This window comes from Cricetulus griseus, chromosome 7, assembly GCF_003668045.3.
Source record: "Cricetulus griseus strain 17A/GY chromosome 7, alternate assembly CriGri-PICRH-1.0, whole genome shotgun sequence".
Taxonomy (NCBI): domain Eukaryota; kingdom Metazoa; phylum Chordata; class Mammalia; order Rodentia; family Cricetidae; genus Cricetulus; species Cricetulus griseus.
In genome coordinates, this window is record NC_048600.1 from 57040974 (window position 1) to 57068249 (window position 27276).

The window sequence follows — 27276 nt, forward strand, 5'->3', positions numbered from 1 at the left end:
GATCAGTACTTACCCTAGCATAGGAGTGGACTTTGGGAGCCCATTCCACATAAAGGGATCCTCCCTGAGCCAAGGCACATGGGGTGAGCTTCGACCCTATCCCAAAGGATATGACAGACTCTGAAGAAACCCTATGGAAGGCCTCATCCACCCTGGAAAGCAGAAAGGGTATGTGATAGGTAGGGTTTTAGTTGAGGGGGGTGGTGGGGGAGGAGGGGAGGGAGAGGGGACTAATATTGACATGTAAAACAATCTTGTTTCTAATTCAAATAAAAATGGAAAAATTATTGTTATGTATATATGTAACATACATACACAAATATGTAAATATAACCTGCTCAGTCAATATTCTATTACTTGTATGTATATGATTTCACAGGTGACCACTTGGTATTAGATAACCAATTGGGACTCCTCCCTTGGTGCTTTGATTTCTTCATCTTTAAATAGAGAAAAATAGAATATGCCTGACAGAATTGAAATGAAAACTCAGTATTGTCTAGCTTAGATGGTGATGGAGACCTACCTGCTTTTAATTACTTAATATACTCCCTAAAGCAGAAATGGACCATGAGTAATTCATATCATTACACCATTTTTGTTTATATGAATAAATGACATATTTTTCTTCCAGTATGGAAGGATCTTTAGAAGGATCTACTTCAGCTATTCTATTCTCTAAGTGAAAAATAGCCTACAAGAGTTTACATATACTTGGTTAAGAAATAAAATAATAAATAAGTTCAATAGAGACCTTATCTCTTTTATCTTTGGTAGCCCGATATTTAAATTAAAATTGAAATTGTTTATCTATAGTTGTTTTATTTTCATGAAAAAAAGACAAGATTATTATGGACCAAAGTATTTTTTGTTGGGTGGATGGTTTTGAGATTCAGTCCATCTGAAAAGATTGCTTGTCATACCTCTCTTAGTCCTGATTCATCTTTCTTTAGAGTAATTTTATGTAAGAGAAACATAGAGGGATCATCGAGAATTGGGGTGAAGAGAGAACAGAAATCCCATTCAGATTTTATCATTAATTATGGAGAAGCAAAAGGAAGCAGTGATTGTTTGACTATGACTCAAAGCTTCTTAGCTGCTCACTGAGCCTGGCTGTCTCATACCTCCTGTGTCTGAGAACAGGTGTTACTAACACTGGGGAAGAGGAAGCCAGTTCATGTCTCAGTACCTAAGAAGACTTGTTTCTCCATCTTTATGAATCAGAGCCAGAGATGCAGGCTTGCTATGGTTTTATTTAGTATTACATTTAGGAAAGTGGAACATGTGCGTGGTAACCATAATCAGAATATACAGTCATAGTACATACACAGAGTGACCTTCCTAAAACTTCCTGGTGTTACAGCAAGCATTTTCTTTTAAAGGTGAATTCAGTGGGAAGTAGCAACAGTATTGCAGCATAACTAAAGCTATGTACATATGCATACATAATTTATAAACTATGTATTATTTATATGCATATAATGCCACATTTTATTGAGGTAAAAGAACACAGCAAGGTTAAGAAGAACCGTCTAACTCCATATAAGCTGTGCAATGCCACTGAAAGCTCTTGTAAAATCATAAAGGCCTCCAGCATGCTGAGTAAACATATCAATAAATATTTAGACTAGAAACTAAGCCAAAATAAATTTAAGACAAGCTTTAGCATGTCTGAGTTTGTCTGCCTTGTGGAAAATGTTATTCACAGTGACAATTTAAAATATTAAATAATGAAGCCTGGTGGTGATGGCACACGCCATTAATGCCAGCACTCTGGAGTCAGAGGCAGCTGTGAGTTTGAGGCCCACCTTGTCTACAGAGCAAGATCTAGGACAGGTCTCAAAGCTACAGGGAAACCCTATCTCAAAAAAGGAAATATTGAACAATGAAAATAAATGTTGGCAAACTCACCCCAAATCTACCTTATCTGCATACATTATTATTATTAATTACTTTGTTGTATACAAAAGTCATATTTTCAGTAGCCTTCTGCTTTAATCTTGAAGAATAACATTATTTTTTTGGCCCATTCATGCTCATTCAACATTATGAATTTACAGATACTCAGTTTTTATTTTATACCTGAAATGAGAATATCTATACATATCTCAGGAATTTGTTTGCTGTCAGTGAGGAAAATGAGAAACTGCAGCACCCAGGTTGTCCTGGCTGCAAACTATTCAACAGTACTGCTCACTTCCATTGTGTCTTTGGAAAGGTAAACTATCCAGTACACAAGGTTGAACCCTGCAAATGCTACTGGGAAGAGAATTCGAGAATACTGATCTATTTTACTGGTGCCGCCAACAGCTGGTAAGAGTGGTGGGGGAGTGACAGGCGTTGTTTGTAAGATGGGCATTCTACTGAGAACTTTGCTGGCCTCAGAAGATGGAACTATCGGCAAAGTCAGGGAGCTGATCCTCTTCTTCAGGTGGTATTTGGATTCAGAATGCTGAGGAAGAAAGGTAAAGATTGTCAAAATAACAAAATAACAGAGGTCCCTTGTTTAGACAAGCATGACTTTTACCATGGACACATATTTATTAACTATCTATGTGTGGTAAAGCATCAACAAATTTGTAAGACTATGTTTTATTGTCATTTTCCAAGAGTTAACAACACTTAAATACAAAGCTTTTATTTTGTGTATGTGTTTGTGATGCTAGAGTTTAAATGGATGACTTTGCTCCTGTGTACTGTATCTTTTATCACTAAGCAAAACATCTTGCCCTCAAGCAAAAACTAAAGATGGCTACAATTTTGTTTATCTTCTTTGACCTGTCTGAGAATCATACCCAAGATCTCATGTGTTCTAGGCAAGTAATCTACCACTGAGCCATATACCTTCACCCTCACTTCAAAAACAGTAATTTGCTTCAATCTGACATCCCAAATTGAATAATCAAAAATAGATGTCAAACATTAAGTATGTTTGAGCTATTATATAGAGAATTGTACAATTAGGAAAAGTTGATACAAGTTAAAGAATTAGATTTAAGCCTCTAAGACAATGAATGTACAGAATTAAGTCTCCTCTCTCTCTCTCTCTCTCTCTCTCTCTCTCTCTCTCTCTCTCTCTCTCATGTGTGTTTTTTTCTTTTGTGTGTGTGTGTGTGTGTGTGTGTGTATCTGTGTGTATCTGTGTGTTTGTGGGTGGTTGCATTCATTTTAGGTGCATTCAGTTTAGAACATGTGGACAATTACTTACCACAAGGAAATCCTGCATCTGCTTACTGATAAAAGCCTTCTAAAAAGTTCTAGCCTAAATCTTCATATTCTCACACTTAGGAGTTTGATCCAGATGAAATTTAAGAAAAGAAGAATTATCCAGTGTCCATCACACCAATGCAAGCCACAGGCCAATGCTAAATCTTTAAATTGAGTGGAGAATGTTTGCCTTCTGAAATATATCTATCCTCCTTTAAGCCTAGAAGTTTGACACACAAAGCCTTCACTGTCCCAATGAACTCTCCTCAATTGGTCTCTCTTCCTCTGAAATCATCCCACATAATTCATCTACTAACCTCAATGCTTTCCCATGTTCTTTTCTATCACTAAGTTCCTGTCTCTACTAAAACCATAATACATATTGAAAAAGAGAGAGAGATTAAGCCCATCTTGATGTTATTTTGTTTAAGTTTACTATGGTGTGATAGAGATAGAACACAGAATAAGAGATATGTTAACCATAGAGTTTATTACAGGTGGGGGAGCGGGAGAGTGAGAGGGGCAGAGACAAGAAGAGATGAAGAGGGTAAGAGGAAGAGAAGAGAGAAAAGAGGAAGAGGAAGGGAAAAGGGGGGTTAGGTGCTGGCCAACTGGGAACAGACAGGGAGGGGGGCAGTGAGGGGAGAGGGCTTAAAAGAGGAAGCTCGAGCGTGCATACTGAGTCCTTACACAGCCCCCTTATTGAGTGACCTAGGATGATGTGGCCATGCCACTGTTCATGCCCTGCCCATCATGGGGTCAGCATGGGGTTGAGTTCCAGCAATCTCACCTCTTCTTATTATTGAAAAGGTGGGGAGCTGGGTGTGGCAAGTTAGGGAATAAAGGTGTCGAGTTGTCAAGATTGCTTCCTGCTGACCTGGGGGGCATTGACCATCTTTGGGGGACCTGAGAAAGCTTGGTTGCTGCCACGTCCTAGGGTAGCTGGTTGTAAGTGGGGGTTCAAAAGAGTGGGGGAATGTTGTTTATGGTTGTACTTCTAGTAAAGCTCCAATTCAATGCTTATCTCATAGCAACAATTTTTATCTCTGCTCTAAACTACTAAGCCTAGTTCAGAGACTTTGACTCTGTCTGATGTAGAATCCTTCCATGCTGTTGGAGACCAAGCATATTACTATCTTTTCCTGCTATTTCTTGTCTACATATTATAGCAATCACTTTCCTTGGGGCTATGTTGTTTTACTAGCTCTTTATCTTCAAATACTTGCTGAACATTGTAAAATGGCCTTGTTTCTTCCCTGGCAACAAAATCACTGCTTTGCAGCATGGTGTGCTGTTTCTCATGTGGGGAGACTCCTGTAGCTAAAGCCAGCAACCCTGCAGCCACAGGATGAGACAGCCACCTCTCTTGTGTTGGCTAATCTACAGGGTAACAGTGGCCTGCTGGTATGGTGACATTTGGGCTGCAGGAGCATCAACTCAAAGAATCTTTCTGTTTCGTTTTGATTTTTCTCTTTATCTTGGACTGCATTGTTTGTGTCACCACAAAAGTTTCTGACTCTCTAAATAACAGTTGTCATTTTAAAGAATCGAAGCCCACTATGATTTTTAGAAACCATGGAAAAATTTGTCTCTCCATAAAAATAAGTCTGATTTTTATCTAATCATAGTGAATTTCATGTGAAGACTCCCTTATCTATTGGCCTGGTACTATGGTTGGCACTTTTACAGAATTAAATAAGTCGCAGGTCTTGAAAGAAAAGAGAATATAAAATAGGTAAAGACTTAACTTCTGATTCTGAAAAGAGTGGCATTACCTATTAAAACTAAGTAATATTAAGAACTAAATCCCTGTGGTCACTAGATTGGGCATCATACCAGAAGGACAATATTTTTGTCTTCACAAATCACACACTAGATCTTACTCCTGTAAAATTTGCACTGTTTCCTAAGTGTTTTCTAACATGTTTCTCAGTCTCTAATTTGATTAGCTAATTTTATTTCACACATTAAAATGTTGCTAAATTACCATCTACCTGAAAGCATAGAAGGTCATGGTTTCATTCTTTAAAAAGAAGGAAAGAAAAGAAAAAAGAAAGAGATCTAAAGGAGCCACCCTTCTTCCATACATATGGAACACTAAAATCTTTTAGCCTAGTAAAATTCCTAAAATCATGATGGAGTAGAAAAGGGCAAACCCTCAGAGACTCTCTTTCCAGATTCATCTTTACTCCGAACACCACATACTACTGGTCAGAAACTTGTCTTTCTTTCTATTTCAGGCAGAAGGTCAGATCTGTCTCATTCATTGCAATTGAACACATGGCTGTCAATTATAATACATCATAAAATTATAAGATGTTACTTCTTTTCCTCCCATCATCTTTAGTGATTTGGAGTAGAAAAGCTCTTTCTGAATATCTTGTAATCCCCAAATTGTCAGAGATCACCCAGTGACCTTAGTCCAGAGAAAATAGGTATGATCCATAACTAGTGAGATAACATTAGCCTGGAACTAAAGATCCTGTGCATCACATCTACACCAAACATTTTCTGTGGAACATTTCCGAGCAGATGAGAGAGGAGTCTAAATTCCATGTTACCATCCTACATCTGCTACTTACTTGTGATATGGCCTAGATGTGCCACCAATATCAGAGCCTCTGACTCTACCTAAGCCTCAGTTCTCATCTTTAATGTAGGGATAATTATACCTGTCCTCATGCATATTTCCTATTTTTATATAAATTTACACAAAATATATGCTGTGATGACTTACAAATATTTGCTTAGCAAATCCTAGTTGTGTCTGCAAGATGTTTCTTCTCCTCCTCATCGTTAGCATTTTCTTGAACTAAGTTTCCTCTTTGCTAGGAATTATGTTGCCCCGTCACCATACATGCCAATATGATAGAAAGCTCATGCATCATCCAATACCACCAATGCCACCTTCAAACACTTTTCCTGATTCTTTTGAACTCCTGTAGCTTGTATTATTTTTTCTAGAATTACTACTTCTATTCAGGCTTATCTTCTTTCAGACCATGACATCTTCCATGAAATAGGGCATGTTATGTTCAAGCAAGAGTGCCTCGCCAGCCAGGTGGAGGTTATGTATGCCTTTAATCCCAGCACATGGGAGGCAGAGACAAAGGGATCTCTATTAGTTCAAGGACAGCCTGGCTCTCAAAAACCCAACAACAACAAAAAGAATGCCTATCCATTACATGGAACACAGCATATTTTCAAAACTTACGTTTAATCAATATATGAATGAAAATGTTAATATATTTCCAGGAGTTGAAAAGTACTATGAGGAAATTTTCAGGACTAATTTTACGTACTTATTGAAAATATCTTTAATATTATATTAAGCTCCTTTTAGACATAAAAAAATGAAAGGTTTTTCCACTTAGTTCACTTAGGCCCATGTGTGAAGAGGCTTGGATTCAACTCGGATGCCAGAAATTCCACCCTTAACAGTTCATATCCCATGCAGCCTATAAGCATTACCCTGGGTTCTCAGACTAAGTATGAACATTTTAGGTTGGATAATATTTTCTGGATGAAGACTGTCCTCCATATTGTTGGTGAATGTCAAGACCTCTTTTTACAAGGTTCCAAAGGCACAGTAATCCCAATTTGTAACAATATGCAGACATTGTCAAATGCCTACTGAAAGAATAGCTTGAGAATAGATGTTTTAGAATCCTGCTTGTTTCCCTGCTCAGCAGTGACTGGATACCAGGTAAAGAGTCGGGGATGGAGGTAGGGGTGGTATGGGGAGCAAATGTAACATTCTAAAGGAACTGCAGGAGTTCTGTATTTAATGCTGTCCACTGGATAAGTAGCTACTGGATAGTTAAAAATTCGCAGCCAGAAGATACTCAGTGCCAATTTAGTGGAAAAACCTTACATTTCTGAAATGAAAAGAAAGCAAATTCTGCAAAGCCTTTAAGCTACAGGTTTGCATCAGGCCCCACCTGCTCTATTGTAGGCGAGCTTAGGTTGATGGTAAAATAGGCTTTTGTCAGAGTCCAGATGAGGGCTCAGCTTGGGGCTGTCAAGGTTTTGAGTGGAACACCTGCGGTTTTTAAATTTTCCTGGGCCTCCCTGCTGCTGAGTGCCATCCTGCTCTGGGTATTTTTAGACCACCTCTTTGTTTTAAGTAACATTATATTGCAAAGGTACCTTGAGTTAAAGTAGACAATATGATAATCAGTTATTTGATGTAGGGATAAGGCCTTAAGAGGAAATACTTTATATTAGCCTAGTATTTTAAATAAAGTGGCCAAAATATATAATCTTTAAAGAATATTATGTTTATTTTATTTAAATGGGTGTTCTGCCTGCATGGATGTCTATGGCTCTTGTGTGTGCTGTTCCTGATGATTGAGGAGGCCAGAACACTGAATCACCTGGAACTGGAATTACAGATGGTTATGAGCCACCATGTTAGCATCGGGAACTGAACCTGGGTCCTCAGCAAGAGCAGCTAGTACTCTTAACTAATGAGCTATCTCTCAAGACCCCCCAATATATCTCTTAGCAGAGATATTCTAATAGAATCTCACTACTCAATGAACAAAACAAGTATTTATAGAACTGGTCAATGTATGCACCAAAATAAGACAAAATTAAAAAAACAAAAACAACTACAGCAAAAAAACCCAAACAAATAGTATTTGTAAACAATGTTCAAAAACATCATGTTAATATTATGGCAAAATTAGGAACTACACTAATATTTTTTAAAATGTCTATGTTAGAGCAGGTAGTATTGAGATTCTAGAGGATCCAGAATATCCTCTGTGAAATGGCTTGTTGGAATCCATCTGGCATAACAGTGGTGCTGAGGAACCTAGATTGGTGTTTAGACAGTACAGACTGATAGACTGTATGGAGAAAAGTCTAACAAATGATACTTCACCTAATCCATTCCTGTTTCCCCATGAACAATCATGGAGAAGGGACACCTGCAGCTTTCTGCATCTTCAAGTCTGTCATAGTCCTTATTCAACTCTTATTTCCAGAGAATAACAATGTGGTTCACAGAAATTTCAGCCAAATTTGGAACAGGAGAAGTGACTTTTGGCATTCTGTTCTTCACATCTCTGTGCATAGTCAACTATAGTGGTTCAGGGCTGGCATATACCTTCACCTTGAAGAGGAAGGCAGAAAGAATGATTTCATATCCCTCTCTGTGCCCAAGTTCCTAGAAATTGGCTTAGGGCTTCTATCCAAGCCAAGCTTATCTTTCTCTTTTGGTCTTTAAAATAACTGTTCTAGAATTATAGGCTCCTCCAATATGAGCTAGTCACTTTCACATAGATATTTTCATGCTACCCTGTATCTCTAGCTACAGCCTTTATTACAATTGCTCATGGACTCATCTCTCCCTTTGGATCTCTTCTTGCTGTACAAGAGGCTTCATCTGGGAAAAGATCCTATGGTGACACTCCATGTTCTGTATAAGATACTTCACATATACTCTAGATATGAAAAATTTACCATAGTCCCTCAACATATAGGTGGCAAAGAATGCATAAAGAGGCAATTAATATATAGTTACTGTCTGTCCTTGCTAATGAAATTTTGGTCAATTTTTTTGTATGCAGATTTTACACGCAGATTCACAAAAACTTGTAAGGAACACATGCAATATTAGGAAAAATACTAGTAAAGGGAACAGTGTGATGTGTGTGTAGAGAGTATCCACACTCAAGAACCTAGCAAAGAGGGCTTAGACCTTTAAAGTAACAAGGAAACTAGCAAATTAATGTACTTCAACTACACCATAGTATTCTTTAGTTTCAATTGCAAGCTCCCTAAATAATGTGTTGGTTATAACTGAATAGGCATTTCTAAATGTCACGGTATTTGGGAAAAATAAATTGACCTTGCAATCATAATACTCCATTGTATAACATAAATGGCCAATGTGCAATTTGTGTTTGTTCTTCTCAAGTCTATAGAGCAAATTGCTAAGTTTTGCCATGAACAAATGAAATGTAAATGTCCTACATAATTACTTGTATTTATTTTTGATATATTTAGTGTTTATATTTTTGGTTTGGTTAGTTTTGTTTGTAATTTTTAAACTTTAGCCTTTCAGAAACAGAAAAGTTATACTATTCATTGCTTTTGAATATTTTAAGTAAAGCAAGGTTCAGGAAAAATGGAATTTTTCATAAGGACAAATGGAACGTGCAATAGAAATTTTTCTAGGGGTATTTTAATGCATTTTTAAATGTTTCTTTCTGTAGGACCTCTTCATCATGTTACCATATTAGCATCATAGAAGATAGTTTATTTATAAATACCTGGGATCTGAATTCTACCTTTTAGTAACTTATACCTTTAAAATAATGGTATAGGTATTGATGACTAAGTTTTCTCCAAAGATTTGAAATCATGTCCCCCGACTCCTGGTACTATATATTGCAAAAAATAAAATAAAGGATTAGGCTTTTTTTCATTTTATCCCAACATTGAATCAATGAGTATATTCATAATCATTTTAATTGCTTGTTTATCCTGCTTAGGATGAGTTTATGTTTCTTTGCTGCTCTGTTTCTCAAACTTAGACTCTATAATCTTCTCTGGAAAAACAAAACAAAACAAAAAATTCTTAGCAGGGTGGGGGCTCGGGGCTGGGGTTAACTCAGGGAAAGGACCAAGCCTTGTTCCACCTTGTCTACAAAGACTAGATTTAAATTCCACACTGGGTATCATTACTACAGCTACTTCCTTTTCAATGACACTTTTTAAAATGTTTTCCAAGCATGTCAGACTAAGCCTAAAGCATATTTTTGTTATAAATACTTTCATAATATTCTCTCTGTATATACTTATATAGAGAAAAATTACTAGGTCAAAAAAAGGCTTTGGGGATTGATGTCATCTACACCCTAAAACACATTTTATTCAGTAGTACATGTTCAGGTACATTTGTTTTCCTTCAAATATTGGTAGGGAAGGAATGGTATTACCCTATAATGTTGTAGACAATAGAAATTCGAGAATCAATTCTTGTTTTTCCAGCTTGACATATTTCTGGCTAACACCATGCTATTTATGAATCCCTGCTCATCTATGACCTCTGAGACAGAATTTTCCTGTTTGTAAAAGCAGGAAATTTAGAATGGATCAATAGATGGCATTTCCTTTTTGCCCTTTCTATATTCTTTTCCTTCTTTCATTCTTTTTCCCAATGTAGATTAAGCAATAAAAAATACTTCTGCACATTTCCACTAAATGTGGCAATGACCTCATTACTCCAAGAGAAATGTCAATTCTTTAAAACAAACAAAACCTTCAATCTATGAATGAGAAAAGGGTTAATATGAACTGTGAGCTGTTTTATCCAATAAATGCCACACTTTGGGGAAGTAAAAGATGCATTACATTCTAGTTTTCAACACCTCATCAATCCAAGAGTTCCTGACTTACCTGTGGTTTTGGATTAGAAAATATTCAGTAGACTTAAACAATTAATAATGACTTGCAGGTTCAGATTATTTGTATTACTCAAGTTTACAAAATAAATGTTCCTTCTTAGCCAAGGGCTGTTTGTTAAGATTCATATTAAGATAAAAATGTATGTTTGTCAATCAATTTTATAATCTATTTTAAAGAGTGAAAGAATTTATTCATGAATGAGAATGAAATTTGGGAGTATGCTTATGACCCTTTAAATATGAATTATATCATCCATGTCTAATTGCAAAACATTTTGGAGACAGCCTTGTGTATATCACATTTTAAAAATTTATGAGTATTTCTCAGTAATAATAAACCTTTGAATAAGAGCTGACCAATATGCATGTATTTAATGCACTCATGAAAATGTGAACATCTTTTAATTGAATTGGTATTCTGAGTCATATCTTTATATAGAGAACCCACATTCACTATTTATCTCCTCCACTTACAAAATAAAAGCAGCCTGTGGGATTTCCTCCCCAAACCATCCCATTCCACAGGTGTTTCTTTTCCTTGAGATACTGGAAACCTCATTAGGACCTTTTTATTTATTTATTTTCCCTAGTTGCTATAGGGAACCTGTTCAAAGGAAACTTCTAAAGGCTAAGCTGAATTTTCTAGTCTCCTTTGAGAGCCTAGAGTCTGCCAGTACAAGTAAGGATGATGAAAGAACAGCAAAACTTTAGAAAAAAGATAAATGAAGGCATTTCCTCAGCTTCACCCTGGGAAGTGGGAAGCAACTCTGGTTATGTAATTTATGTTCAACAAAAACTCTCTCGAACTGCTTATTTATATGTTGCCACTGATTGAGCTTGCTTTCTCTATCTGCTGGGTAAAATAGAAGAGGGAACAATTACCACAATAATCTCAGCTTCCCGTGGTTCAGTGGCTTTTGATATTGCCACAGGAGGAGGGGCTGTAGTCTGTGCCTTCCTTTCAGCCCTCTGTGACTGGAGATTGGTGAAGTAGTTGACAGCTGCGAACTCAATGAGAGCAGAAAAGACAAAAGCAAAGCACACAGCTATGAACCAATCCATGGCGGTTGCATAGGACACTTTGGGCAGGGAGTGCCGGGCACTAATGCTTAAGGTGGTCATAGTTAAAACAGTTGTGATTCCTGAAATGAAAGAGAAATGCAGTATTCAGCATCAGGAATCTTGTAACAAGATCCAACAAAGGCAAGCTTGTAAGGACAGTCACTGATTCTGCCACCCTTTAATGATTTTAGTGTAATGCTTTATCACAGGTGTTACCCTCTGTATGTCATCTCAAACAATTGCATTGACCTATGAAATAAAATTTCTATGAAAACATTTATTGAACCAAGCTAACTACAATAAAATGTAAATCATGTACAGTCTATTTTTTTACTGACTGAGAATATGTAACAAATTACTGTGATTTAAATTTTTAGAATCTTGCCTCTTTGATCTTTCACTACATCTTTCACTACAAATGAGTAGAAAATTAGTATGAAATTAGGTTACTCAATTCAAAAGAAAAAACTTTTTTTAAAGATAAAGTATTTACCTATGAGAAAAAAGAATTCTGTCACCTTCCTGCTAGAAGTTTTTCTGCTTGAAATGTGACAGAATTTATGTAATTTGTAGATATGAATGTTGATGGTACCCATATGAAGATTTTTATCTCTGGTAATTTTGAAAAGTAGATCCATTCTAATGGAATAAATCATATATATATATATATATATATATATATATATATATATATATATCTGAGATTCTAGTTCACCTTATATTTTTCATATAAACTATTACATATTTAACAATGAAAATGCAGGAAAATGGATTTTGCTTCTCATAATATTTAGTTACCAATCTTGTTTTTATTATTTCAGTTTTCCTCAACAAGTAGTGATTTTATGCTTCACAATTGGAAGCAAACATTTGACTAAATTATAGGAAATTGTCAGTATTTACCTATTTGGGGATCTTCAAGATGGCAACTTTATGCAACTCAATGAAAGTGAGATATAATTCAGATGAGTAGAGTGGATTTACTCTATTATCCAGTTGTTTTCCTGGATGCACACATCAGGGTTTTTCTGTGTGTGTGTGTGTGTGTGTGTGTGTGTGTGTGTGTGTGTGTGTGTCTGTGCGACATCTCCAACTTTCCTGGAACTCACTCTGTAGACCAAGATGGACCCAAACTCACAGAGATCCTCTACCTTCTGAGTGCTGGGATTGAAGGCATGCCCACTACCTCCCAGTCATGTTTTTTTTCTTTATGATGACCATTGATAACTGATACACTTAAGTTATAGGAAAGAGCCAGGATTATTGAAGGGACAATTTTTTTGTTGATTCAACACAACCTGCAAAAAGATGAGTCATTTTATGTCGCATATGACTGTTTCTTCTGTGTATCAAGATAACACACAGTTGTCAGTATTCACCACAAAAGCACAAGATTACAAAGCAGAAATGGAATGGAAATAGAACACAAAGTGTGAGGCATACCAAAGACAGTTCTTGCTGGGACTGACTCCTTATTAATCCAGAAAGACACCTGAGAAAGAATGACTGTCATGATGCATGGAGTGTATATCTGGATCATGAAGTAGCCCATCTTCCTTTGTAAGTGGAAATAGACTGTCATTATTACATATTCACCTGTTGGAAGACATGCTCGTTAGCTGGGTTGCTGTTGACAGAAAAATGAATGCATTGAATATAAAACTTGCAAATTTTTAAATTAACATGGTCTGGAAGAAAACAAGCAAAGACATGGTTTAGAAATATATAAAAATACTACTTGATCAGATACAAGGAAACACACAAGTTTATTGGTTTTAATGGCACCTTATATATTTATAAAACAATTCAATGCAAGATTGCATGGGTATTCCTATTTACCAAGTTGCAAATAAATTTTGAAGACATCACTTCAAAATAGTAAATTTAGTTTGTAATATTTAATGTTAATGGAATAAAATACTAGATATTTTGAAAATATATACTAGAGTTATGTTACATGATTTTTAAAAATAGTCTTACCTGTGTTAGATTTAATTGTCTCACTAGAGACTGTTTGCCCAATCAAATCATACTGGAGGAGGCTGGAAGATTCCTCTGGGACTTCTACTGAGTAAAGCGGTCCTTTTTTCCATGTGTATATGATTTCACTTTTAGGGTAAGCATCTGTATTTTTTAAATAAATGACACAAAACACTAAATATAAATGGTTAGCTTGCCTTCATTCAACACAAGCATTACCTTCCTAACTTATTAAGAATAAAACATACATTCTGTTGCTTTTTAAAATATGTCATTAACTGAAACTTCTTATATTGACAGAAAGGATATTGCTGAACTCATACTGGGAGCTTCCTAATAATATTTTCTTTCATTTTTCCCAGTCTTCAGATAAAACCAAGTAAGTGTATATTTCTAATGTTCTATTTGACTTCAAGGAACTTTGTGTAACTTACAGCTCCCAAACTTGAGTGGACAAGCATGTCCGTCCATGGGGAAGTTAACCAGCCTCATGGGGCAATCAGCATTGATGGTAAGCCTGCAGACATTGAAACACATACTTCTGGTTACTGTGGTGGATGTATCCTCAAGCAACACAAATAAATGGGCAACTCACCTCATGGTGTACAGGATTGTTCCATTCTGCATTAAGCGGAAGAGCTTGTTAGGGGTGGTCATGTTGTGAGCAATTGACTTCTTCCCATTTCTGAAAAAAGTGTCAGGGGTCCAGATCTTACTGACCATCAAGTTATTTAAGCTCAAAATCTCAGCAGGACCCCTAAACTTTAGCCTCTCATCAGTCCAAGTCTGGCGGAAGAAAACATCCATTGTGTACTCCTGAGAGAACAAAACAAATATTCACACAGAGTGGAAAATGTCTTGTGAAATAATTTATTCCTTATTTATACCAAATTCTAAATTTAATCAAGAAAGCAAGGTTCACAGCAATAACTTCTTAATGAAGATGAATAATTTGGTAATCAATAATGATTTTTAGAATAAATGATATTATAATCAGTAAATGATTTTTAATCATAAACAGATTTCAGTGACTCCTTATTTCTTTCAATCTCACAAGGATTGTAATATTATAAAACAAAAATGTACTGGGCCAAACTCCTACTCTATCCTTAATCTGCTCAACATTTTTCCTCCATGTCTATCCAGCCAGCCAAATTTTCAGCCAGTTTTTTACTGTAATCCCTTTAACTCGAAAGGAAACCACATGGAAATATTTATAGTTCAAGCATCCTGCTTGATGTCCTACCTTCAGCTAGTCTAGCTATACTTCCTAGCGCCACACTCACCTTCACAGTAGGTTTAGAGAGCAATACTTCCATACAGTATAATTCCAACAATACACATCTTCATTGATTAGCAAATTAACACTGTATACCATGCATTTCTGATGTTATTGTCAGAAAACATACAAGCAGGTGTTACCACGATTATTTTTAACAGAAAATAAAATATTTAATTTAAATACAAAAGTTTCATTTTTAAACCATGGCTTGATGGGATAATATTAATTTTAAGAGATAATTATGAGGCTATCACAGAAGTCAATGACAAATACCTTGCTAATATGCTGAACCATTGCCAACAATTTTTGCCTACTTTATCATATTTATTTCTATAAATAGTAATTCAATTTTAGAAGCAAATTTCAATACAGAGTATTTCTATACAATCATAAACCATGCAACATAAGGGTTCTATTACACAAAAGTACTTTGAGAAGAGACATATGAACAAAATGAAAATAAACCCAGACTAGAACACTGCAGTCCCAAGTGGTTATACTTGGTTTCTTGAAATAAAGAACTTAAAGGAAAAAAAATATGATACTAAAATAACAAGTATCCTGTACTGACTGATTTTTCAATATAATTTTTATGTCTCCATAAGCCTCTTCCCCACTCCCTACCCCTCAGCTTTATCTTCCTAAAGTTTTTCTTCCCCATCTCTCCCTTCCTCTTTTTCTCCATCCTTCCTTTTATCTTGTCCTTCTAGCTCCCCTTTCCTTGACTTTTTATCCATCTTTTCTTTACTCTTTCCTTCTTCTCAAATCAATTCTAAAGTAGGAGGAGAAGTCACCAGCAACTATTCATACAGAATTACAGTTTCCCAAGTAAAGCTAATGGTGCCCTTCTTTGAATACGTTTATGACAGTTTTTGCCTTGGTGCTTGTATTTTAGCCTTGTGAGAAAAAATACTACCTGAAAACCAGGAAAGCATATGATACACTTTGTTCAGAAAGATGACTTCAGGCTTTCATTGCCACTTTCCATAAATACCCTCTTACGAATCCTACAGCCATCTGTACCTGGAACAGAGTCTCCAGAACACCCACTGATGCATCCACAATGTACAAGGTGGAAAGCATGAACCTATCCAAGTGACTTCTTCACTGCTTGGATAAAATGCACTGTTGATGGCCCAGAGCAAATAACAGGTATGCCTTGACAGCATACTTATTAGTGAAGTCTTACATGGCAAGAAGCTTTTAAAAAGAATTTCTTAATTTTACTAGGATCTCACAAAAAGGAGAAATCCTTCTCTTTGTGGAACTAGTCATTGTATAATATGTGGATGGAGGACAGACTATAATACTAAAATCTAGCTCATCTTTGAGTGGCCAAGCAGAGCCAATCGTCTGCTCTAGTTTATAAGTCTTCTCAATGGAAATATACATATTGTGTGCTGAGATGAATGGCAATACCTGTACTCATTAGTACAGCTCTCCTCCCTAAATAAAAGTACCCAATGTACTCACCATCTCCACATCTGACACAGGTCCAAAGCTGGTCACATAGATGTCTGTTTTGACTTCTGTGACAGCACCTGACATAAGCCAAGAAGGTTGAGGCTATTAACATGTGTGCTGCGACCAGAACTTAGTGACTCCACATGACCCTTCCCAGGCCTGAAAGTTAGAGTTCTGCCTGTTTCCACCCCACCTTAGTGGATGCCCTTTAGTTTTAAAACTCTGAGAACTTACACCAATTACTTTAAAGTCATTCCATTCACACTGGGAAATACTTAATGGATGGAAGATAACAAAATCAGTGTGCCCTAATAATAAATACTGCTACTAGTGATGATAATAGTATGTGTATTGATAGATTGCAAAGCACAAATACCAAGGAAAGTATCGCATATGGAAAAATTATTTCTACACTCAAGAAACCCTGTGAGTCAATGTTGTACACACACACACACACACACACACACACACACACACACACACACACACACACTTAGTACAATAAGGCTTATAGAGTTAAAAAAAACTTATATAAGGTTACTGACTGAGACAGGAATCAGAAAGGGATAGCAATACACACATGAAGTCTTGGTAACCCTACCTCTACCACTGCCTTCTTTCTGACTCCTCTGGGTTACAAAAGAGGAGTGAAATTTTAAGTATTTTAATTAACCTCAACACAGTATCTTACCTCCAAATCCTGGTCGTAGACGATTGTCATAGCCTTCCAGCAAGTTGTCAAGAATCCGACTGACATTTTCAGAGTAGAAATTGCCTTCATCTTCAAGTTGAGCTTGAGCATTTTCTAGCCTGAAGGTTGAGAGTCAAAAATTCTCACCCCTGGCCTCAGAGAAAATACATTGTTTCATGGGTGCTAGTTTACCCCATCGTAGATACCAGCCACACCGCTCTTATTTTCTTTCATTGTGCAATAAAAATTCACCCAGTAGATATAAGTTCTCCCTTTCCTCTAAGATAAAAGGGGGGATCAGAAAAATCTTCTTACCACAGAATAATGGACAGCCAAGAGAGAAGCACCACCATCCTATGGGTCACTGAGATGCCAGGTCACCCTCCTCCAGCTTCTTCCTCCTCTCAAGCCAGATCTCCTGTGACAATCAACGGAAGAAATCTTCCAAACCCCTCATATCCCTCATCCCAGACTGTGTCCAGTCAGCAATCCAATAGATGAAGGAGTTGCCAGAAAATTGTTGCAGGTTTCCTTTATTCTTTTTATCTTATTTTTGTCTTTTCAGATGGAATGGGGTAGTTTGTGGTCTTAAATTGAGTCTTGCAGATATCCAGTCTCCTCTGACTGGTTCAGTTGAGAAATGGAGAGTCAGAACAATGACAATAATTGACTAAGGCATTAGGGGAGATTAAAAGGAAGAAATTCATGGCTAGTTTTGGCATGGAATTAGCAGAGCCTGTGAGGAAATCTGGAAAGCAGTGGCATCTTGCTGATTGAGATTATGTTCCAATGGGCACAGCGTTTATTATTTCTATGGTTCACAGAAGGATTCCTATACAGCTCTGATGGAAAAGTCAAATATTAGGGCATTTCCTGGATTCTAATTTTTTTATTTCCATTGGCTCTGCCGACGGTAGACATCCCTGTACTGAAAAGGTACCCACAGGTAACTGATTAAAAATGAGAGATCTCTTTTTGCTAGTTTTAATAAAAAGAAACAGAAACAATAAAAACAACAAAAAAACTATCTGAGATCTACAAGTTATAATAAACTAAACAATCACAATCACAGCTATTTCTGTGATGGACCTGATCTTTAGAGGTCCATGCAAGGCCAAGCCATCTTCAAGATATTCAAATTATGGAATTGTATGAATTCAAGTAACTATGTGTAATTGTCTACATGTAATGAAGGTCACGATTCTTACATTCAAAAGATTATATATGTTAATGTTTACATGTGGTGAAGGTTACCCTTCACATATACAGAAGATTATATGTGTGAGTGTCTACATGTGGTGCAGTACACCCACACACATTCAGATGACTATATGTGTGACTGTGACTTCACATGAAGTGAAATCCCTCCTCCATGCATTCCTCTCAGAATTGGGACAACATAGTCTATGAGTGGCCTATAATTATATTGTAAATATTTCTGTGGATCCAACAGGAGAAAAGAAGTCAAGGACATAAAAATGACAATGACTTTAGGAAATATTTAAGCATTTATTTAGCATTCTGACTACAAGTCAAGCATCAGAACTCCCTGTAGAGAGGCAATTTTCTTCCTTTGGACAATGTGAGAATATATATCTTACAATATCTATGTCGATCTCTTCCTTTGGCAGCTACTTGTTTTTTGTTTTCTATGGTTGTGACAAATCTAAACTCTCATCCTTCTTAACAATATTGATATCAATGTGCTAGAATTTTCAAGAGAAAATGATAAAAATATATCCTCTTCCATCTAGTATTTTAGCTTCCTGCATGAACACACTGGTACAGTTTGTGCATATGAAATGTACTGTCAGCCACACCTTTGATCCCAGCATTTGGTGAGAAGAGGTAGGCAGATCTCTGTGAGTCTGATGTCAGCCTGGACTACAGAGCTACTTCTAGGACAGCTAAGGCTGCTACACAGAGAAACCCTGTCTCGAAAAACCAAAATCAAAACAAAACAAAAAAGTACTGTCAAAGACTATGAGAAATTATAGGAAATATTACAAAGAAAGGAAAACCTTGTACTGAACAAAAAACAGAATTTCTCAGATACAGAACAATCAATATATGTATATATAGATACATATGAACATATGTACATTAATGCATACATACATAAAAAATGAAATATTCAATATCTGAATAAAATTGCTGAATAAATGTCAGCAGCACATACTTCTATCTATACCTCTCCATGGACCATTCTAAACCAAAAGAAAGAAAACACTGGGAATGTAGCTCAATTGGTAGAATGCTTGCCTAGCATGCACAAAACACTGAATTACATTTTCAACAATGTATGAAACCTAGCATAGAGATAAATACATGTAACTCTGGCATTAGGGAATTAGAGGAAGGAAGGTCAAAGTTCAAGGGCATCCCTCACCTCACTGAAAGTTTAAGGCTAGCATATGATACACACGACCCATATTTCTGAAACAAATGATAAAATGCAACACATTTTGAGAGGAACTAAAAGAACCCATAGAAGACCCTGTTTAGAAATGTATAAATTGATTGCTTTGTTACATACCTAATAAATTAATATTATACAATCTGAACTGATCTATGAGTATTGGATTCTTTATAACTTTCAATAAAATCATGGTCTAGAAGAATGAAAGAAATTGTCTCAATAATAAATTAAGCACAAATGAAATAAAATTTGTAAGTTCATCTCTTGGCATTAAGTGGATCATTAGTTAATTAAATGTTGATGTTTAATGCATTTCTTTTCAATACAATATTGCACTTGAAGGATGATAATGACAATTCATCATTTTATGTGACTTGTCTACAGATTTCAGAATATTTAGAATCTTTTGTTATAGTAATATATGGCTATTGATGTCTTTGCAGGATAATAGACAAATATACTCCCTAATACCTTAAAATTCTCTGTGTTAAGAACCCTCTGAAGTTTATTACTGAGGAAGACTTCCTCATAATGACTGAGTCCAGTCATTATCTATAATTGAGGACCATAGTGAAAAGGGCATGCTTGCCCTAGCCTATTCTTTACAGTTACAAGCAAAATATGACTCAGTCTCCATAGGCTGTTTGAGCAAGCCAACTTTCTGCATCTACAGACCTGTGAAGAGGCTACAGAAGACTGTCAAAACCACTGTCCCCCGTCCTGAGTCAAGGGCAGTCTTGGTCTTGCTTTACCTAATGGGGATATATTCTGACAATTGCATCTTCACATGACTGAAACCATGAGAATACTATAGGATGAATTTATACAAGTTTATTTACAGCCACCTATGAATCCTGTCTCTATTTATAATATAACATATATTATATGTGATATATACAGCTCATAATTGATGAACATATTATAATACAGTATTTGATTGCATATAAAACAGCAACAAAAAAGAGACATGCATCTTTGGGGAAAGTGGTGGTTTAGTGAGGTGTTTTCTCTTACATATTCCCTGGGAATGAAGAGCAATATACTCCCTGAGAAATGAGGGATGCTATAAACTATTCTTATTAACTATCCCCACCCCAAAATAGAAAAGTCAGTTGACAACCCCCCTTCTTGTTGATACACTTGCTGTGGATCCCATATAGAAGCATCAGAGAATGGTGAGCAAAACCTTGCTGTCGACTCCATGAAGAATAGACTTGGGTTAGCCGAGAACCTGCCATATTCTCCATTCCATGCATAAGAAGTCTTCCTCAGTAATAAACTTCAGAGGGTTCTTAACACAGTGTAGTGTCCTAGTATGTCTAGGGATATACTATTATTTTCACTTGCAGCACTTTGATAAGCATGCAAAGGATGTCAGCTCTCCCGTTGGTTCTGGTAGCTGTCCATAATTGTGTTCAATGGATAAATAAGTAATGTGTATACATTGTACCTAGTTTCACTAAGCTAATAAGTGGCAGAACCAAGATTTAAAACCAAACAAAGCATTAGCCCTCAAAAACAGCCAGATAGATCCAGGACTGTTGAGCAAGAGTAAGCAAAATTGTCAGTTCTACCAAATGAGTCATTTTTGCTGTTAGTCATACAAAGATGGAGTCAGTGTTTATGGGAGAAAATGAATGTCCTGTTCAAAGGAGCAGAAGTAATGAGTGGCATATTATGCAGGCAATTAATATGATCACTGTGATTATTCTGTAAGACACTGAGGCTATCTGGGATGTTTTAAGGAATAATTGTGCAACAAAAAAACCTAAGTGGATATTTCAATTTAAAAAGCTCTGTGGTTTTCTTTGGGGTCATGTCAGAAAGAGGAATAGAGATGGTCTCTGGTGGCATAATGTACTGAGGAGAGAATTAAAGATGTACTACATCACTGAACTAAAGAAAGGAGCTAAAGTGCTGAACTGTACAATGGTGAGCATTTAGTGAACATTTACTACATGGGAATCATAGGTACAGATACTGTCAATAATCTGTTCAACTATCCTGCATGTTAGCTATCTCCAGATTTTTTTTTATAAAGGGTGAAAACAGAGATTTACTAAAGGTGTGTTACTACTGTAAGGCCTTGTTACTACTGTAAGTTATTATCTCCAGCTCCAAGGTGTACACACTTATGTACTGTGCTTCATGTATGTGGGACCTAATTCATTTTTAAAGCCATACCTTTTAAACTTCCTGGACCAGCAGAATCCTGTATCATTATTAAGGGATACCTACCATCTCAGTGGGCACTCTAGAAATTCCCCATGTGATACCTATTGGGGCTACAGAGCAATAAGAATAAAATTGCTCTGGGAAGTAAAGTACAATAAAGGGACATTCCTATATACTACTGCTTTAAATTGTTTTTGGCTTGGTTAGGAATAGATAGTTGAGTCCTTTATAGGGCACTCTGTTATCTCCAAAACATTTAGACAGAAAACAGGCATTTAAAACCTCAAATGCAAATACTAAAGAACCAGAAGTCATTTTTCAGAAGTTTTTGACTTTTTTTAAAAACTTGCATTTTCTCTATTATTATCAGTTCTATTCAACTTTTACTTATTGCATACATGATAAATGCTGAGAATAGATGTTTTTATGACAAAATACTCTCCCTCATAATGTATACATTCTTCTGCTTCTCTAGCTAATATTAATATAATATTGATAAACTATTGATAAAAGGGATAAACTATTGAATAGGGAAGACTAATTAATAAACCATGTGCAACAAACACATAGAGTAAGGAGGCAGTTGTGGCAGAGATTGGGGACTAGTAGCTATTTCAAAGAAAACATAAAATGTAATCTATTGGATTGGAGTTCAGAGTTGGAATCAAATGTACATTAGGAAAATCTTTCCTGAGATTTTCAGAAGTGAAACAGTACTTGTACTTAAAAATAATATTAATAACTGAGAAACTGCAAAGAGAAGGAAAGAGAAATGGAGTGAATGAAAATCTGGGAAGACATTACTGGGTCTTTTAAAAGCATGAGCTCTTTACTGAATATTTGAAATAAAGTAACAGACCTCTGTCAATGACTGAAGAGGACTGGTCTGAATAATGCCCAACTGTTCTCCTATGAATGAGTCATGAAAACAGAACTGGATATGGAACAGTACCTTGCTATGTTTGTGCTACTTGATATTGTCTTGAACTTCAGCAGATTAGACTGTCGGTGGATTAAATAATTTGGGTACTGTGATGGCTAATATTGTTTGACAACTTGTCTACATCTGCAATCAACTAAAACTCAAAATATTGGGCATTCCTGTGAGGGATTATCTTGACTGGATCATTTGAAGTGGGAAGACCCACCCTACTTCTGGGCCATACCTTCTGACTCATATGAAAGGACACAAAGAAAGAACTTTTGGGTTATTTGTCTGCTAGCCCTTACTCTCACTGACAAGTTCATCTAGACATTCTTTCACTGGTATTAGAAACTAATGCTTCAGGATTCTAAAGTAGACTCAGAAACAACAGCTAAGAATCCTCTAAGACACCCGTATCTATTGGGACTGCTGAGGGATCCAGCATCTACTGGGCTCTTGGTGTTTCCCTGAGTCCACAACACTGTTTACTATTTGTTGTTGTTGTTGTTTCGCTGTGTAGCTTTGGAGCCTATCCTGTCACTCGTTCTGGAGACCAGGCTGGCCTTGAACTCACAGAGATCTGCCTGCCTCTGTTTCCCGAGTGCTGGGATTAAAGGCATGCACCACCAACGCCGGGCTTTTTGGACATTTCTTCCTTTCTTTCTTTCCTTCTTTCTTTCTTTCTTTCTTTTTTTTTTTTTTTTTTTTTGGTTACACAACACTGTTTAACTGGTTGGACCAAAGACTGTAAGTTACCCTCATAAATCTATTTTCCAATATATAAGCATTTATTCTATCAGTTCTCTTCCTTTAGAAAATGTGACTAATACTATGCATTACTAGACATATAATCAAATGATTTATCCCCTCTAGGTGTCACCTTACCCGTTTATATAATGGGAGTATAGGCTTTGATGGGGATGGAATAAACACGGATGAAGTTGTTTCTCATGAGTATAACCATAGTAACCAAGAAATGAAAAAGCATTCATCCACAATACTACCACCATTGTCACTATCATTCTTTTCATTGTTTTTGACCAAACCAAATCTTTTCTCTTAGGTATCTGGAAATGGAGCTAAGAAACTAGAGTCTGCATCATTTACTGAGTCCATGGTGATTGGGAAGATGGGTTAAAATTAGCTCAGGCAACAGCAGCAAAAGGTCTGTTAGAAGAAAAGAGAGGGAAAGTATGCAAAGGTCCTTCAGAGAGAAGCACCAATGAGTCCCTGCAACCCCAACCTCTCAAGAGAAACTTCCTAGTTATCTGACAGCTTCCCTTAATTTTAACTCACAATCTAGGTGTCATAGCTACCATTAGGTTTCCCAAGAAATCCATGTATTTTTATTTTAAATTTATCTTACTTGCACAGGGCAACTTGAGTTGATTTCTGCCAGTACCTTTTGCAATGTATAGACCATCTTCCAAAGTGAAACCAAAATTTCAGATTGTGGCAACAGTGTTGACTTTTGGATGAGCTGTGTGATTCACTGTAGAACAAACCTACATAGTACAGAGTGCTTTTCCTCCTTCCTTAGCAGAGGGAAAATTCTAGCTAATTGGAAATTACTTAATGAACTCTCTGCTTAATGAATCTCACACCTCCGTGGAGTAGAATAAGCACTTTAGAAAACTGCACAAACCCACTTGGGCCACTAGGGGACCACTGAGTTTCCTCTTCTGGCTGTGCTACCCATGCTCTAGAATCTGCCTATGCATCTGGTGCTTGAAGTATAGGAAGAAAAGGACTGTATCTTGAACTCTAGCCAAATGGTGAACTCCAGGGAAATGTTACAGAAGAGCAAGCAGAAAGATATTTAATTAAATGGGTATTCTGTCCAGCTTGGATAAGATACAAACCCAAAAACTACTATCCTATAAAGGGAAAATCCCGAGACAATGATAAAAAGCAAAATTTGAACTCATGTCATCCACATTGCTATTTTGATCTTTTGAGACAGGGTTTATCCATGTACTCCTGACTATCCTGGACCTCATTATGTAGACCAGGCTGGCCTTGAACTCACAGAGATCCACCTGCATTTGCCACCTGAGTGCTGGGATAAAAGGCATGAGTTACCATGCCTATCTCATATTATTATAAATGACAAAATGTTCCTTGTTAGGATAGAATATATGATTTTTCCCTTTCAAATCTGTGTGATTCTGTTTGAGAGACAGGAAAGCAACTGATGAGGACAGGATACCTAGAGAAAAAAAGATAAGCAATACTAATGGACACATATGTCCACCTAGGTCATCGTTTTAGTGTATAGTATTAACAACTAGATAAAACTGTTCTCAATGTTTCCCTCCCAACAGCCTACATAACAATTTCTGGTATTATGAAATGTAGCTATCAGAGGGAAGCTTCCAGAACAGTACTAGCTTATATTCTCCTTTCATCACCAAAGTGTGTGATAATATTCATTTTTGCTTAAGTTTGCATCTCCTTAAGCTTATTTTTAGTGTTTAATGATTCTATTTTTTCAGATTTGAATAACTTTTAGTGATTTTATTAAAATTATATATATATATATATTTCAGTTGTTCAAAAATAGATGATTGATATAAGATAGATAGATAGATAGATAGATAGATAGATAGATAGATAGGATTATCAGACTGACATAAAAATAACCCTTTGCTTTTACTTGCTCAGTAATTTCTTTTCCAGTCTGTTACTTCATAAGACACATTTTATCAGGCAGATATTTTAATAAGGTCAAATTTATTTTTGTTTCACCTTAACAACATGGTCTTGGCATTTTAGTAAAGTACTTCTTTCCAAGAGCTGAAATCTCCTTTACATTTCTCCCAACAGTTTTAGTTTTCAAAGACTTAGTTATCTGGAATATAATTTTGTAAGTGAAGAATAGTGAGGACCTATTTTATTTTCCCAAATAAGATGCAATTGTTTTAATAGCAAGTCTATTTATTACCTAGTGATTTATACTATATACTCCACAATTTAACAATCTTCCACTCTCTGCTGGAAAACATTATTAGACTTTTATAGCTATTACATTGACATTCTTTCGTTTATAGCTACACCATCATTATTAATTTCCCCCTTAAGTCCCTTTGTATAATAGATGTTTTATTCTATTTTAAATCTATTTAAATCTCTTCTCCAAAATACCCAGAATTCATGAACATGACACCAGTTTGTGTACTAAAGCTCAAGATTTTAAGTATGTTAACCTCTATGTATTGTTTTTCTAGGTGTTATGCTACTTTTCTTAATGTGTGTTTTGATGAATAATTATATCATCTGTGTACTTTCACAATTATCATGGGAATATTTGAAATATATTATAAAACCAATCAGGTATCTTGTACACTTGTCATGCCAACTCTCAGGAGACCAAGGCAGGGGTATTTGTGAGTTTGGCAGTTTTATTGGAGAAGTTTGTCTACTCAGCCCAGTTGGGGATCCATGACAGACAACATAATGGTAGTACCTAAGTCAACTTACTGAAACAATGAACTTTCACTGGGTTACTAATAGGAGTTTGAGTGAGAGGTTACTTATAAGAGCAGATATGACTCCAAAGTAGCTGCATCAAGACAAAGCCAACCACAATATGGGTGAGAGCTCCTTAAGGCTACATCTTTGCAGTGCTGCACATTTGCGGGCATTTTCTACAGGTCTAAGAGCATCCTCTTTGAGTTTGGCTGGTCTGAATCTCTCCTATGACAGCTGAATGCGACTGTAGCCACAGAGGAATCCTCAGGAATCTTCCAAGTTTCAGCCTTCCAAAACAAGAGAAGTGAATCCACTTCCTGGGTCTCAGGATTCCCTTCCTTCCTCCTAGAGGGAAATGTTTCAGTCAGGAGAAAATTGTTGTACAACAGCTAAACACTGTGGAAATAAGAAAAGATGAAGGGAGTAGGAAGGAAGAAAAGAAAAAAAGGAAAAATGAAGAAAGAGAGGAGAAAGTGAGAAAGAGAGGTCATATATTGTATGCTATATTTCCTTCAAATGCCACCATGTATATCTATTATATACTAGGTCTTTTGTAACTGCAAATAAACAAACATAAAGGGATTGGTGCTGTCACCAAAAAGTTTATTGTTCACTTGTTTGGCTTTCTTAGCTGTTAATGTAACATCTCTATTTGACCTTCATATATTTGAAATGCCATGATTGAAATACATATTTTCTGTACTCACCGATTGAGCAAATATTCAGTGGGTATCTATTAGGTAACTAACATTGAAAGGTTTGTGTTAAAAGGAAAAATAAGAAAACCAAAATTTTGCACCTGCATCTAGTGTATGGCAGGTGGACAGTCACAGTGTGACCAGGCTGTTACCAGATGGAGGCAGAGGTACAGAAGCTGTAGGAATTTTGACTCTGGAGTGATGGGGGGAATGCCCTTCTGAATGCTATGAATATATTTTTCTCTAATTGGTTGATAAATAAATTGTGCAGGATGTAGCCAGGTAGGATGTATAGGGGCTATCAGACTAGGAGAATTCTGAGAGAGGAACTCAGAGAGTGAGTCACGGGAGGGATACTATGTAGCTACCAGGAAGGTAGGACTCCCAGGCATTCTCCAGCAAGCCAAAACCACATGAAGATATATAGATTAATAGAAATGGTTAATAATTAAGAGAGAGCTAGCCAATAAGAAGCCTGAACCAT

General features: G+C 36.3%; 1 protein-coding gene across 2 annotated transcripts; it reads right to left on the minus strand.

Moving 5' to 3' along the window:
* Window positions 1-2176: 2176 nt before the first annotated feature.
* On the minus strand, window positions 2177-17457 carry Gabra6 (gamma-aminobutyric acid type A receptor subunit alpha6). 2 transcript variants are annotated; one of them, XM_035447901.1, is made up of 9 exons: window positions 17420-17457; window positions 17105-17223; window positions 16423-16490; window positions 14263-14453; window positions 14102-14184; window positions 13668-13811; window positions 13131-13283; window positions 11508-11767; window positions 2177-2452 (listed from the first exon to the last, which is right to left on the minus strand). In XM_035447901.1, the coding sequence occupies exons 1-9, from the start codon at window positions 17455-17457 to the stop codon at window positions 2177-2179; spliced, it is 1332 nt and encodes a 443-aa protein (XP_035303792.1). The 2 variants fall into 2 exon arrangements, with proteins under 2 accessions (XP_035303792.1, XP_027281037.1); XM_027425236.2 differs by having other exon boundaries at window positions 14263-14483.
* Between the last annotated feature and the right edge of the window lie 9819 nt (window positions 17458-27276).